The sequence below is a fragment of the Tachysurus vachellii genome, chromosome 24 (genome assembly GCF_030014155.1).
Source record: "Tachysurus vachellii isolate PV-2020 chromosome 24, HZAU_Pvac_v1, whole genome shotgun sequence".
In the NCBI taxonomy this organism is placed as follows: Eukaryota; Metazoa; Chordata; class Actinopteri; order Siluriformes; family Bagridae; genus Tachysurus; species Tachysurus vachellii.
In genome coordinates this window covers 16,487,620-16,501,202 of record NC_083483.1, presented here as the reverse complement: position 1 = coordinate 16,501,202, position 13,583 = coordinate 16,487,620, and the positions used below count along the sequence as shown (strand labels likewise).

At 41.3% G+C, this 13,583-nt stretch overlaps 2 protein-coding genes across 5 annotated transcripts; one reads left to right on the top strand and one right to left on the bottom strand.

Annotated features, from left to right (window-relative positions):
• The first annotated feature begins 238 nt into the window (after positions 1-238).
• LOC132839819 (zonadhesin-like) lies at positions 239-4,761 on the top strand. 2 transcript variants are annotated; one of them, XM_060860997.1, is made up of 6 exons: positions 239-369; positions 565-897; positions 1,199-1,255; positions 2,816-2,920; positions 3,179-3,216; positions 3,382-4,761. In XM_060860997.1, the coding sequence occupies exons 1-6, from the start codon at positions 312-314 to the stop codon at positions 4,621-4,623; spliced, it is 1,833 nt and encodes a 610-aa protein (XP_060716980.1). In that variant the 5' UTR covers positions 239-311; the 3' UTR covers positions 4,624-4,761. The 2 variants fall into 2 exon arrangements, with proteins under 2 accessions (XP_060716980.1, XP_060716979.1); XM_060860996.1 differs by having other exon boundaries at positions 2,813-2,920.
• A 761-nt stretch (positions 4,762-5,522) lies between these two features.
• On the bottom strand, positions 5,523-13,379 carry LOC132839820 (nuclear factor 7, brain-like). 3 transcript variants are annotated; one of them, XM_060860998.1, is made up of 6 exons: positions 12,866-13,379; positions 8,463-8,558; positions 7,947-8,168; positions 6,940-6,962; positions 6,351-6,469; positions 5,523-6,261 (listed from the first exon to the last, which is right to left on the bottom strand). In XM_060860998.1, the coding sequence occupies exons 1-6, from the start codon at positions 13,262-13,264 to the stop codon at positions 5,606-5,608; spliced, it is 1,515 nt and encodes a 504-aa protein (XP_060716981.1). In that variant the 5' UTR covers positions 13,265-13,379; the 3' UTR covers positions 5,523-5,605. The 3 variants fall into 3 exon arrangements, with proteins under 3 accessions (XP_060716981.1, XP_060716984.1, XP_060716983.1); XM_060861001.1 differs by lacking the exons at positions 5,523-6,261; positions 6,351-6,469; positions 6,940-6,962; positions 7,947-8,168; positions 8,463-8,558 and adding an exon at positions 8,570-10,958 and having other exon boundaries at positions 12,866-13,004; XM_060861000.1 differs by lacking the exons at positions 5,523-6,261; positions 6,351-6,469; positions 6,940-6,962; positions 7,947-8,168; positions 8,463-8,558 and adding an exon at positions 8,570-10,958 and having other exon boundaries at positions 11,525-13,002.
• Between the last annotated feature and the right edge of the window lie 204 nt (positions 13,380-13,583).

The window sequence follows — 13,583 nt, the reverse complement described above, 5'->3', positions numbered from 1 at the left end:
GAGAGAATTTGAAGGTGTTTATCATCAGAAAGATGACTGAAATCTTTTTATTCTGATTGACAGGTTCAGTGCACTGCTTTGATGTGATCAGTTATCCTGGAGGTCGTGTCATAATTAACTTCAAAAACCCAACAACTATCACATCACCTGTGTATTTTTGCAAATTTAAAGCAAACACAGAGTGTAAAGATTTGATAACAGCTCGGGTCTCAGAGTTAAACAAAGTGCTTCATAAGGACAGAATTACTCTGTTTTACACTGAAGGAATAATTTCACTGATTTACATAAACCTGAGTTTACAGGATACTGGAATGTATCAGTTTGGAGACTTGAACTGGAATTATGACATTAACCTGAAAGTGAACAGTGGTGAGAAAATTTTAGGTGCTTTAATATTTAAACTTGATCATGATAGAGGATGTAAACAGCAGGTTCTTAACACCAACAGCTGTGTGTTAAAATGGAGAATCTTGATTTGTTTGAACAGAAATATAAATCAGGTGAAGTGGAATAATGTAGTTGTGATAATGTACGAATGTAATAATGAAATAATGTGATTGACAGATCCATGTTGTAGTGGGACAAAAGCAGTAACAGGTCAATTGGGACAGACTCTGATGATCAGCTGCTTCTATCCAGTAGAGTTTGAAACAAACCTAAAGTCCTTCTACAGACTAGATGGTTTCAGTGACGCTGAACTGATACGTACGAGTGGAACAGAACAACACCAGGACGGCAGATTATCCATTTCTGATGACAGGAAGAATAAAGTTTTCAGTGTGAACATCACTAATTTGAGAAAAGATGATGGAGGACTTTATTCCTGTGCATTTACTGAAGACATGCGTTCATTCAGTTATCAGTCGTTCTTCACAGTATTTCAGCTCCAAGCTACTGGTGAGATTTATTTTACTACCATATTACAGTGAATTATTAAAAAAACACCTGAGTTAAAAATAGTTTGTCTAAGTGGTACAATGACTCTTACTGCTGCTTATCATCTGTTATTTACTGACAATACTGTATACAATCAACAACAAGGTCATTTTCATCTGTTTGGAAATCTAGTCTTTATGTCAGTCAACAGTTTGTACCCACAAAGTTCAGAGCAATCTACAGTCAGAGTTATGACTTATCTGTGTTTTCTTTGTGTTATTAATATATGAACATGGGATTACTTTCTGGTTCCTGTAAACAGAAGTAACAAAAGACACAACAGAGAATCCAGATGGCAAATTAGACACATCTGAGTCTGGTAAGATATTAAATACACACATTTAGGGTCTGTTCTCTTTGTCACTAGGTCCTAGCTATGCTAACCCACTTAATTGCTAGGTGTTAATTATGCTCAGCCATTTAGTTGCTAGAACCTGAGCTTGTAATGACTTCACAATACACACATTTGTGGTCTGTTCTCTTCAGGGCTGTCAAGTTTCACGCATTGAGAGTGACAGTCACGCATTTCGGTGTTTTGTCACACTCTCCCGCCACACATCGTATTTCTCACGCAAAAAATCTTATTGACTATTTATCATATATTTAATATGCTGCAGCGCCCAAAATGTATCAGTCCGCACCGCTTAGTCGAGCCAGACACGTATCAGCCAATCAAAAAAAAAGAGGCTACACAATAGCCAATCAGAAAATAGCACTATCAGGGTAAGATTTAACGCAACAATCAATGAAGAAAAAAACATTCATTTTCGTAGGTTTGAACAAAAAAGGCTCAACACAAAACAGTTTGTCTCTGGACGGGACATTGTCCTCAATCATGACCCTAAAAATGTCTGGGCTTGTGCTGAACTGTTTTAAATGGGAGCAACATTACAAATGATAAAGGAGTCCAAAAAGGCAACAAACACTTACAATAAACACCACCAGTCATAATCTCTCTCTCTCTCTCTCTCTCTCTCTCTCTCTCTCTCTCTCTCTCTCACACACACACACACACACACACAAATTAATAAATGGAAATTAAACAAATACTTTGTGTGTGTGTGTGTGTGTGTGTGAGAGAGAGAGAGAGAGAGAGAGAGAGAGATTGGGAGGTTTGCGATGTCACGCTTGCCTGTCTTCAAAACTTGAGAACCCTGTCTCTTTGTCACCAGATGACAGCTATGCTAAGCCACTGTTAGGTTGTTGCTAAAATGTACCTTTGTTGTTAACTGGTTACTATACACCCAGTTGTTTGCTACTTTGCTGCTAAGTGCTAAGCTAACCCAGTTGGTTGCTAGGGTGTTGCTAGGTTGTGGCATTGTTATTAAGTGGTTGTTATGCACCCAGTTGACTGCTACTGTGTTTTTATGTGTGGGTTATGCTAACCCAGTTGATTGCTTGGGTGTTGCTAAGTGGTTGCTATGCTATACTAGCTGGTAGATAGAGTATTAGGTAACAGGTATTAGGTAACAGAGTAACAGGTGTCTGTCAGATGGTTTGCTCTGATGACTCACTTGACCTCACCAGGGTAATTAATTGCGCTGGTATTCCAGCTGGTTGTTAGTGTGTTACTAGCTGGTTATTATTCTAACCCAGTATGTCGATAAGGCCATCTAAGGTGTTTACTATATTTCAGTTGGTTGCTATGGTGTTGTTATGCTATATTAGCTGGTTGATAGAAAGCATTAAAACTTAAAGCATTCTGAAGCCTTTCCTGTGAACAAATGAACAACTTTGCAGTGAAAGAATTAAGTTTCTATTGGAAACTTAAAAATAAGTTTATGAAGGAAAATGAGTTCTCACTTTAATTATCAGTCTCATCACCAGCATTTGACTGAACTTTATCATCATCTCCTCTCTCCTCTGATCTTTTCAGCAGGTTTCACCACCATCATCATCATCACTTTGGTCATCTGTGTGATTCTGCTGCTGGGTGTTGTATCAGCTCTGATCTTTTACAAGCAGATATGGAAAAAGTTGCAAGGTACAGAACAGATCTTTATGAACTAGAACACTTTCTATTGTGTGAAAACAAGAGAACTCTGTACATTTTATTTACACCGAACAGCATAGTGTTAATTAAAAAATAACAAATAAGAACATTATTTCAACGGATTAACAGCACTCTGGGATTATAGAAAATGTTATGTGCTGGTTTTTGTTAAACAAAGGAAAATCACTTATGTTTGTATTTTAGTAAGTGAGTGTTTTAAACAGTCAGAAGTGATTTTCTCTTTCACAGGTACCTTTGACAGAAATGTGTTGGAAAGCCTTTCAGAAGTGAGTATCTGAGTGTTGAACATGACTTTCCTGTTAATAATAAGCTCTATGTAAGTGAGGCAGTCTGTCATTAAACACTGCTGTACACCTGGATCACAGGGTAGATGAACAGAAGAGACTAGTGGGACTGTACAGTTTATTTATCTCTTCCTTCTATTTTTTTAGATGCCCCACTATGATGAGATTAAAGACCACACACCACATGCAGATACTGAAGAAACAGAATATTACTCTGTTATTCCTCTACACACAATCCCCTCTGTACACCCAAACGCTGTGTACGCCACTGCGGAGTTACCCACAATCCCCTCTGACCACAGAAACAATGTGTACGCCACTGCGGAGTTACCCACAATCCCCTCTGTCCACCCAAACACTGTGTACGCCACTGCGGAGTTACCCACAATCCCCTCTGACCACACAAACACTGTGTACGCCACTGCGGAGTTACCGACAATCCCCTCTGTCCACCCAAACACTGTGTACGCCACTGCGGAGTTACCCACAATCCCCTCTGACCACAGAAACAATGTGTACGCCACTGCGGAGTTACCCACAATCCCCTCTGTCCACCCAAACACTGTGTACGCCACTGCAGAGTTACCTACAATCCCCTCTGACCACACAAACACTGTGTACGCCACTGCAGAGTTACCTACAATCCCCTCTGACCACACAAACAATGTGTACGCCACTGCGGAGTTACCGACAATCCCCTCTGACCACACAAACAATGTGTACGCCACTGCGGAGTTACCCACAATCCCCTCTGACCACACAAACAATGTGTACGCCACTGCGGAGTTACCCACAATCCCCTCTGTCCACCCAAACACTGTGTACGCCACTGCGGAGTTACCCACAATCCCCTCTGTCCACCCAAACACTGTGTACACCACTGCGGAGTTACCCACAATCCCCTCTGACCACACAAACAATGTGTACACCACTGCAGAGTTACCCACAATCCCCTCTGTCCACCCAAATACTGCGTACGCCACTGTGGAGTTACCCACAATCACCTCTGACCACACAAACAATGTGTACGCCACTGCGGAGTTACCCACAATCCCCTCTGTCCACCCAAACACTGTGTACGCCACTGCGGAGTTACCCACAATCCCCTCTGTCCACCCAAATACTGTGTACGCCACTGCGGAGTTACCCACAATCCCCTCTGACCACACAAACAATGTGTACACCACTGCAGAGTTACCCACAATCCCCTCTGTCCACCCAAATACTGTGTACGCCACTGCGGAGTTACCCACAATCCCCTCTGACCACACAAACAATGTGTACACCACTGCAGAGTTACCCACAATCCCCTCTGTCCACCCAAATACTCTGTACGCCACTGCGGAGTTACCCACAATCCCCTCTGACCACCTAACACTGTGCCTTTAAGTGTGATTTAGTCACATGACCAAATAAGCGCAGGTGATATTTTTCGATATTGATTTAATAGTGATGATTATTTTCTTGACACAATGTTGTTTCACATATAAATACATATAAAATTTTAGCACATATTGTATTATATATCAGAATTTTCAAAGTGACTGTTCTGTGATTTTTGTGTTATTTAATAATTGTTTAAAACTTTTGTGATATTTAATGACCTCTGTTTTCATTTCTTAATTTAATTTAGTTCCTCTGCTATCTTTATAAAATACATTGTTTTAAATTTCATGAAATTCATTAGTAGCTTTTTTAATTGTACAGAATGTGAAGCAAATATGCAGAATATAGCTGTTGTGAATCTGCTAATAAACCCAGTGTGTATGTTATGTGTGTTTAAAGTGTTTTTATTAGTGAGAAAGAGGATTTTTATTAGACTCTATAACCACTCTATAACCTGCCTGCCTGGTTTGTGTTTGGTAAAATGTTTTGACAGTTATGTTGGAAATTTTAAATTTGCATGTCTTACAGAAAATAAAACACACACATGAACACACACACACACACACACACACACACACACACACACACACACACACACACACACACATCTCTCACTCACTCACTCTCTCACTCACTCTCTCTCACTCACTCACTCACTCACTTACTCACTCACTCACTCACACTCCCTCTCACTCTCTCACTCAGTCACTCTCTCTCTCTCTCTCTCTCTCTCTCTCTCTCTCTCACACACACACACACACACTCTCTCTCTCTCTCACTCACACACTCTCTCTCACTCACTCACTCACTCACTCACTCACTCACTCACACTCCCTCTCACTCTCTCACTCAGTCACTCTCTCTCTCTCTCTCTCTCTCTCTCTCACACACACACACTCTCTCTCTCTCTCTCACTCACACACTCTCTCTCACTCACTCACTCACTCACTCACTCACTCACACTACCTCTCACTCTCTCACTCAGTCACTCTCTCACTCCACACAACCACACCCATATGATCAAGCCCATTATAAACAAATAGAATATGTAATCAGCAATCTGATTTTTTTGCCTCTCTACAAACGTGTGCTCTAAGACCAGGGCTGGATTAGCAGGAGCAACGCGTAGATGAGAAAGACGCTCTTTTGGGATCAGGAATGGAAACAACTGCACACCGTGAGGAATTCCAGTATAACATGCAATCACAGATCCATCACTGACATCCACAAATTTCACCATACGACTTATGCTCACACTGCCTATGGTATACCACCAGCCCAGTTGCACCTGCACTGTTCTTGGCTTCCTGCGTATCCGGAACGAGTATTTGCATGAAGTCAGGAGCATATAGGATTCCCCTTTTCTACTCAGACCCCAGAAGCCCGTTTCGGCAGTCAAAGGTTCCACCGACTTCATGTTTGCTGAGTGTTGACACACACCGAGAGTCCAGTGCTTACTGTCTCCCACCTCAATGTTCCAGCAATGGTATCCGTCACTGTATCCCTCAGATCCCAGCACCAAACTGGTCTCCTGAAATGGAATAGGGTTCGGACGCATGTGTAATGACTTCCCTACACTTCCCAGGTCATCTGATATGAAAAAGTCCTCAGGAGCAGTGTTCACATCCAGGAGGATCGGATCTGGACAGAGCAGAAAAGCATATGATGATCTTCTGACTGCACGTTATCATGCTGTCTCAGGGAAAACAAATGCTTAGAGTTTCACTCACAGTAAAGAAAGATATCCGTCATCTTCTCCCACACTCGGTATCCCAGATTCCCCACATGTTTGGCCATGTTGATGAGATTTTCTGAACTTAACTCTGAGTCTAGGATTGTGTATTGAGCTCTGAAACACACACAGACGCAAACAGGAAATTTACCAACCATTGTGTAGTAAGATGTTGTTACATGAGAGCCAAAAATGAAGGGATGTTTTTGTCTTTTCTTCTTTACTGAACATTTCCAGTATGTAGTAGATGCAGTGTAACACATTCATTCATCGAGCAGTCATCGTGATTTAGAATCGACAGTCAAAAGTACTTCAAATAATTAAACCAGATAAACAAGATAGAAAAAAAAAAAGAAGAGAAGACATCTCAAAAGTGTAGCTTTAAAACAATGTGAAACACAAGACACATCATCAAGTCCATCCTGTCTGGTGAAAAAAACTGAAGAAAAGAAGTAACAGATAACAGAGGCAAACAAAAATAAGTGAAGGTTTTAAAGCCGGAACAACACATGACAAAAACAGGAAAAGGAAATAGGAAGAGGAAATAGGAAGTGGAAAGAGCTGAGCTGAATATTAGAATAACATACCTCTGTAGTATAAAGTTATAATTCTGTAAGACAAGAAAACCAACAATACACGTTACACAATACAAAAAAAATCATATTTCCACATTTATTCTTGATTATAATCCATCATGTGGCAGCAGCACAGTAAGGAAAAGCCTGCAGGCCGAGAGCTTTAGATATCATGACACTTTGGTGGCAGAAAATGTTAATCTCCTGAGATTCAGCCTTGTTGATGAGGAAAGAGGTCAGAGGTGAATGACAGACTGGTTCGACTCTACAGAAAGGTCTCAGTAACTCACATAACCAGGTGATATTTGTGAAATTGTACAAAACTCTTCATTTCTGTGGTAATATACTGAATCCAGCTGATGTACTGAAGCTCATCTGTTCCATGGGTCCTTATAAGAGCGACGTTTTATTTGACTGGAAATTTAATTTAATTTAATTTTATTTTATTTTGCTCTAAACTACAGTGGTGTTCATATCTACACTAAAAACCACACAGACTGTGTACTGGTCTGCTCTGTGTTATGTATCTGTCCTGTAGGGTGTTGTATTGTCCTGTGTCTTGCACTGTTTTCACAAGGCAGCACACGTGTTGTTTTAGCCTTTAGCCCTTAGCTTTAGCCCTTAGCTTTAGCCCTTAGCTTTACTCCTTAGCTTTAGCCCTTAGCTTTAGCCCTTCGTTGTGTTGACGCTCTGTGTCTAAATGTAGCACCAGGGTCCTAGAGGAACATCGTTTCTTTTCACTGTGCACTGCATCAGCTATTTATTTATTTATTTATTTTATTTCTGTATTTTTTATTTCTATTTCTGTAACACTGCTCTGAGACTATGTCTATTATTAAGCACAATACAAATAAAATTCTATATTCATTGAAATGACAATAAAAGATTAAAAAAAATTAAATTGTCATTCAGCTGAACTGAGAACATCAGCTGAAATTAAATGTTTATCGACGATATTTTAGATGACGTGTTCCCTCTACATGGCTTTTTGGGAGAGCTGTCTTTTTGTTGTATTTTACCTGCATGAATGTGGCATCTTCAGTCTCCATTTCTTCTTCCACCTCCTTCACTCTGTCAGAAAGAAGCAGTATCTCTCGTTCTATCTTTTCCTCCACCTTCCCTCTCTTTCTCTCCACTTCTTTCTTCAGTGCTGTTATTCTCGTCTCTTCTTCCTTTCGAAGAAAATGGTGAAATTTCTCAAATTCTGCTTTTATCTGCTTCTCTGCCTGCTGGGCCTGAGACTGAGAGCGAAAGAACAATTAGAGAGAAAGAAAGCTACAGAAGGAGAGAAAGAGATGTCTGAAAACTTCATTCTTCAGGTCATAAGAGTTATGTTTCATAGTAACATGATAAGCTTAGGCTTGTGTATTTTTTGTCCTATTAACTTCAAGAGAGAAAAAATGTTAACACAAAGGCTTCATTACGTATTTAACAAACCCAACAAGCCAGAAGCAGGTAGTCACTGTAATCTCTGTGTAACCTGAAACTGGGCTGTTTCATTTTAGTAAAATAAGTAGATGTTGTCACTGAGTTACCTGAATGTACTTGATGATTTGAGCTGTGTGACAAGTGCCGTTCTTTAGAGACTGCAAAGCTTTTTCAGTTGGTTGGAGCGCAGCTTTAATTCGCACCTGATGAAAGATGAAATCAGGGACATGAAAACACCAGCAGGTAAAACGATGAAACATTACATCATTTTCATCATTTGGGGAAGTCGTGGCCTAATGGTTGGAGAGTTTGACTCCTCAAGTCAAGTCAAGAAGCTTTTATTGTCATTTCAACCATATATAGCTGTTGCAGTACACAGTGACATGAGACAACATTTCTCCAGGATCAGGGTGCTACATAAAACAAAGACAGGGCTAAAGACTTGTACAGTAAGTAGTCTTAGCCACATAAAGTGCAACTGTGCTACCTGGTGCAAACAGTGCAGGACAAGACAGTGCAGGACAAAAGACAGTGCAGGACAAAAGACAGTGCAGACACAAAGTTACAAGACAATACAAAAAGTACAAAAAATGCAATACACAAAAGACAATAAACAGTAAACAGTAACAGAAACAGCGCCGACCGACCAGTGTATATACTGTATGTGAATACTGAATGTTCAAACAATATTTCGTGCAGTAACATTAGAATGAACACAGTTTCTTAGCAGCAGGTCCTTGGAACAATATATATTGTGCAAAAAACAGCAAATATCTGAAATATTGTATAGTATGTGTGAAATGGCAGCGATATTGTACAATATGTTATAATATATTATACAAAAACAGCTGAAATGTTGGGACAGTTTGTGCAAAAACAGCAGAAAAAAGTGTGCAAAACAGCATGTAAACAGTTTGATGTGTCAGTGTGTGTGTTTGTGAGGGTCTGTGCAGTCCATACAGATGATGTGTGTGTATGTTGTGCTCAGTACAGTACAGTTCAGTTATTGAGAAGTCTGATGGCTTGTGGGAAGAAACTGTTACACAGTCTGGTCGTGAGGGCCCGAATGCTTCGGTACCTCTTTCCAGATGGCAGGAGGGTGAAGAGTGTGTGTAAGGGGTGTGTGTGAGGTCCACAATGCTGTTGGCTTTGCGGATGCAACGTGTGGTGTAAGTGTCTGTGATAGAGGGAAGAGAGACCCCAATGATCTTCTCAGCTGTCCTCACTATCCGCTGCAGGGATTTGCGATCCGAGATCATACAGTTCCCGAACCAGACAGTGATGCAGCTGCTCAGGATGATCTCAATGGTCCCTCTGTAGAACATGGTCAGGATGGGGGGAGGGAAATGTGCCTTTCTCAGCCTTCGTAGGAAGTAGAGACGCTGCTGGGCTTTCTTGGTGATGGCGCTGGTGTTGAGTGACCAGGTGAGGTTCTCCGCTAGATGAACACCAAGAAATTTGGTGCTCTTTACGATCTCTACAGATGATCCGTCGATGTTCAGCGGAGAGTCGTCACTCTGTGCTCTCCTGAAGTCAACAACCATCTCTTTAGTTTTATCCACATTCAGAGACAGGTTGTTGGTTCTACACCAGGCAGTTAGTTGTTGCACCTCCTCCCTGTATGCTGTCTCGTTGTTCTTGCTGATGAGACCCACCACAGTCGTGTCATCGGCGAACTTGATAATATGATTCGATCTGTGCATTGCTGCACAGTCGTGAGTCAGCAAGGTGAACAGCAGTGGGCTGAGAATGCAGCAGTGAGGGGCTCCAGTGTTCAGTGTGGTGGTGCTGGAGATACTGTTCCCGATCCGGACTGACTGAGGTCTCCCAGTCAGGAAGTCCAGGATCCAGTTGCAGAGGGAAGTGTTTAGTCCCAGCAGGCTCAGCTTCTCAGTCAGGTGCTGAGGGATGATTGTATTGAATGCTGAATTAAAGTCTATGAACAGCATTCGTACATAAGTGTCTTTATTGTCCAGGTGGGTGAGGGCTAAGTGGAGGGCTGTGGCAATGGCATCGTCTGTGGAGCGGTTTGGATGATACGCAAACTGTAGGGGGTCCAATGAGGGTGGTAGCTGGGTCTTGATGTGCCTCATGACGAGCTTCTCGAAGCACTTCATAACTATGGGTGTGAGTGCAATGGGATGATAGTCATTGAGGCAGGACACTGTAGACTTCTTTGGGACAGGAACGATGGTGGTAGATTTGAGGCACGTAGGAACAATGGCGCTGCTCAGGGAAATGTTGAAGATGTCCGTAAAGACATCCGCTAGCTGTTCTGCACATTCTCTGAGCACCCTGCCCGGAATGTTGTCTGGTCCAGCAGCCTAACCCTGGTCCTAACCCTAAGGTTGTGGGTTCGAGTCTCGGGCCAGCAATACCACGACTGAGGTGCCCTTGAGCAAGTCACCGAAAACCCCCCAACTGCTCCACGGGCACCGCAGCATAAATGGCTGCCCACTGCTCCGGGTGTGTGTTCACTGTGTGTGTGTTCACTGCTGTGTGTGTGCACTTTGAATGGGTTAAATGCAGAAAACAAATTCTGAGTATGGGTCACCGTACTTAGCTGTATGTCACGTCACTTTTCTGTTGCTTTAAATCTTGATCTGTATGTAAGGATGAAATCATTGTTACTCAGAAATATGTCACGTTACATAAGTAAAAGATTTTTTTAACCTTACTGACCGGTTCATCACTGCACAGGTCAAAATGGTCAAATATCAGGCTAATTATATCATAGATAGCTAACTAACCAAACGTGGCAATTAACTAATTTTGCCTTTGTAAAGAATCACGATTGATTAAAATAAAGAAATCAAAATGTAAGTGAAGTGAAGACTTCAAATCTTCTGTTTTACTTCAAGTGGCTGAACAAAATAAATTGCATTAAATTGTTTAGAAATTACAGACATGTTTTCAGAGAAATCTTCATGAATGTGGTTTATATCAAGATGCAAATCACTCAAAAACAGAAAGGCCAGATATGACATCTAAAACGGGATGCACTTATTTCCAGGGATTTCAGAACAGCGTAACAGATATTGCGTCATCGGATAGGCGTGGCCTATTTAATAATCTAACCCTAACCGTAGTTTTTGGTTGTTTATTTGTTTTCGAAAATAGCTTAACTGTAAGATAATAAAGCGTAATAGATATCAAATATAAAATCTACCTGTATGACTGATTTGTCCTTCATTATCCATCGTAGGTTTGCTCTTTTTTTTGAAAGAGGGCGTTTTTCCGAGACCTCCAGAAACCACGCCCACTTTACGTCGTGGTAACGAAACTAATGGAATTTAGTGAATGCCCTTCTAAAACAAGCCACAGTTCTGGATTCTTTAGACAAATAAAACTAAGAATTACTTGTAGCAGAATGATGGAGTATGGAGCAAGAAGAAGGGTTTATGATCAAAGCGTTCTGTACATCTCCGTAGTGGAGGCAGTGCTACAGCATGGACATGTGCAGCATCCAGTGGAACTTGGTCACTGGTGTGTATTGCTGAAGTGACTACTGAAAGAAGCAGCAGGATTATGTCTGATGAGTAAAACCTGGACTTTCTACTCAGATTCACTCAAATGCTGCAAACCGAGACCCAAAACCTACCATAACAGCGACCCAGGTGCTTCTCAAAGCAGAGAAATAGAATGGCCATAAATGACCATGATGTCAACCTGAGCTCGCTTTTCACTTACTGAAGACAAAACTGAAGACTGAAAGACACACAAACAAGCAAAGACTGCAGAATTTATCATCATGGCAAAGTATCTCAGGAGCAGAAACTCAGCATGCGGTTATGTCCACAGGTTTTGTTGACTAAAGGATTTGCATACAAACCATTGTAATAATCCAAATGATTTCCAATGGCGTTGTTACCAGTGAAAATAGAACCGTGTTAATGTTCTGTTAAAGCTTTTAAATTAAAGCAGAAAGTCAACACTTCAGTCACTTCTTGATTGCTTCATTTTATAGGAAAAATTAACAAAACTGTGCCACTACTTATGGACCTGGTTGTAGCTGCATTGTACTCAGGGACATTGAGTCCAGCATTTGTTTCAAAGTCTCCACTAGTATTACTCTGGATTGCTCATTATCAGGACATTGAACACCAGTGAAACCAGTAACGCCACCAATAACCATAAGAGCTGCAAACAAACTGAACTGAAAAAACAATAATACAACAATACAAACTACACAATAGCAGCAGAATCACTGATCACACTATAAATACTTCAGTATAAACAGATGTGATGTGCATCAGGGTGGAGTTTTCCTTTCTCAGAACAAGTTAATTAGAGACATTACAGACATTTCAGAAAATATGTGATAAATCGGTGGAGCAGGCAAGGATCAGTAAAGAAAGCTAACATTTTACTTTTAAAAAAGCTGAAAGGCTGGAAAAGGTAAGATCATATCCCAGAAAAATGAAATACTGTGGCTGTGGTTGTGTAAATACTGAGATAGAGAAGGAAGTCTGTCTCTCTTCATGTCTGTCTGTCTGTCTGTCTGTCTCACCTTGTGTTGTCGTACAGCATTTGTGAGCAGCTGAACTCTGTGTGATGTGTGTCTTTCTTTCCTGCACTTTGAACAAATGACCTCATTATCGGTTTTACAGAAGAACTGGACTTTCTCTCCATGCTGAGAACATCTGACTTTACTGTTGCTCTCTTGCTCCTTCCTCTCCTTTTCCTTCTCCCTCTGATAGGACTCACTGGTGTTCCTCAGAGCCAGGTTGGTCACGGGTTCCTGTGCACACACCCTGCGGCACAGAGGACACGACCGGGCGGTGTTTACACTCCAGTGTTTTTTAAGGCATTGGCGACAGAAAGTGTGTCCACAATGGATGAGCTGAGGATCCTTATAAAGCTCACAACACACCGAGCACGAGAGATCGTCTTCTAGAGAGGACGCCATGAAGGAGATGCCAAAACTCCAAAGCAGACAGAGAGATTATAAGTTAGGAGCATATCAGAAGAGATCCTGAGAAAGTGAAAACTCTGAAGAGTTCCTGAGTGAGACTGCCTCCTGGGCGGGGAACTGAATGTAATTGGTGTAAAAACAAAAACAGAGGGATAGGCGGAAGGTAAAGAGGCAGGATTACACCACAGTGCTGGAGCTGTGTGTCAATGCTTAAGCGTTGTCTTATGTAATGACTTTCTTTTGAAAAAGATACTGGAACATTTCCAAAACATCTGATTGTTACCACATGCAGAACTGTTGCACACTCAAGTCT

Bases quoted from the DNA above. Each gene is read 5' to 3' on its own strand.
- LOC132839819 (XM_060860996.1), top strand. From the start codon at position 312: ATGTATCAGTTTGGAGACTTGAACTGGAATTATGACATTAACCTGAAA. The intron at 370-564 runs GTGAGAAAATTT...TGTGATTGACAG, and splicing joins TAACCTGAAAGTGAACAGTG to ATCCATGTTGTAGTGGGACA. The intron at 2,921-3,178 runs GTACAGAACAGA...TCTCTTTCACAG, and splicing joins GATATGGAAAAAGTTGCAAG to GTACCTTTGACAGAAATGTG.
- LOC132839820 (XM_060860998.1), bottom strand. From the start codon at position 13,264: ATGGCGTCCTCTCTAGAAGACGATCTCTCGTGCTCGGTGTGTTGTGAG. The intron at 8,559-12,865 runs GTGAGACAGACA...ATCTTTCATCAG, and splicing joins ATGCTGTACGACAACACAAG to GTGCGAATTAAAGCTGCGCT. The intron at 6,963-7,946 runs GTAAAATACAAC...CTTGTCTTACAG, and splicing joins AAGATGCCACATTCATGCAG to AATTATAACTTTATACTACA.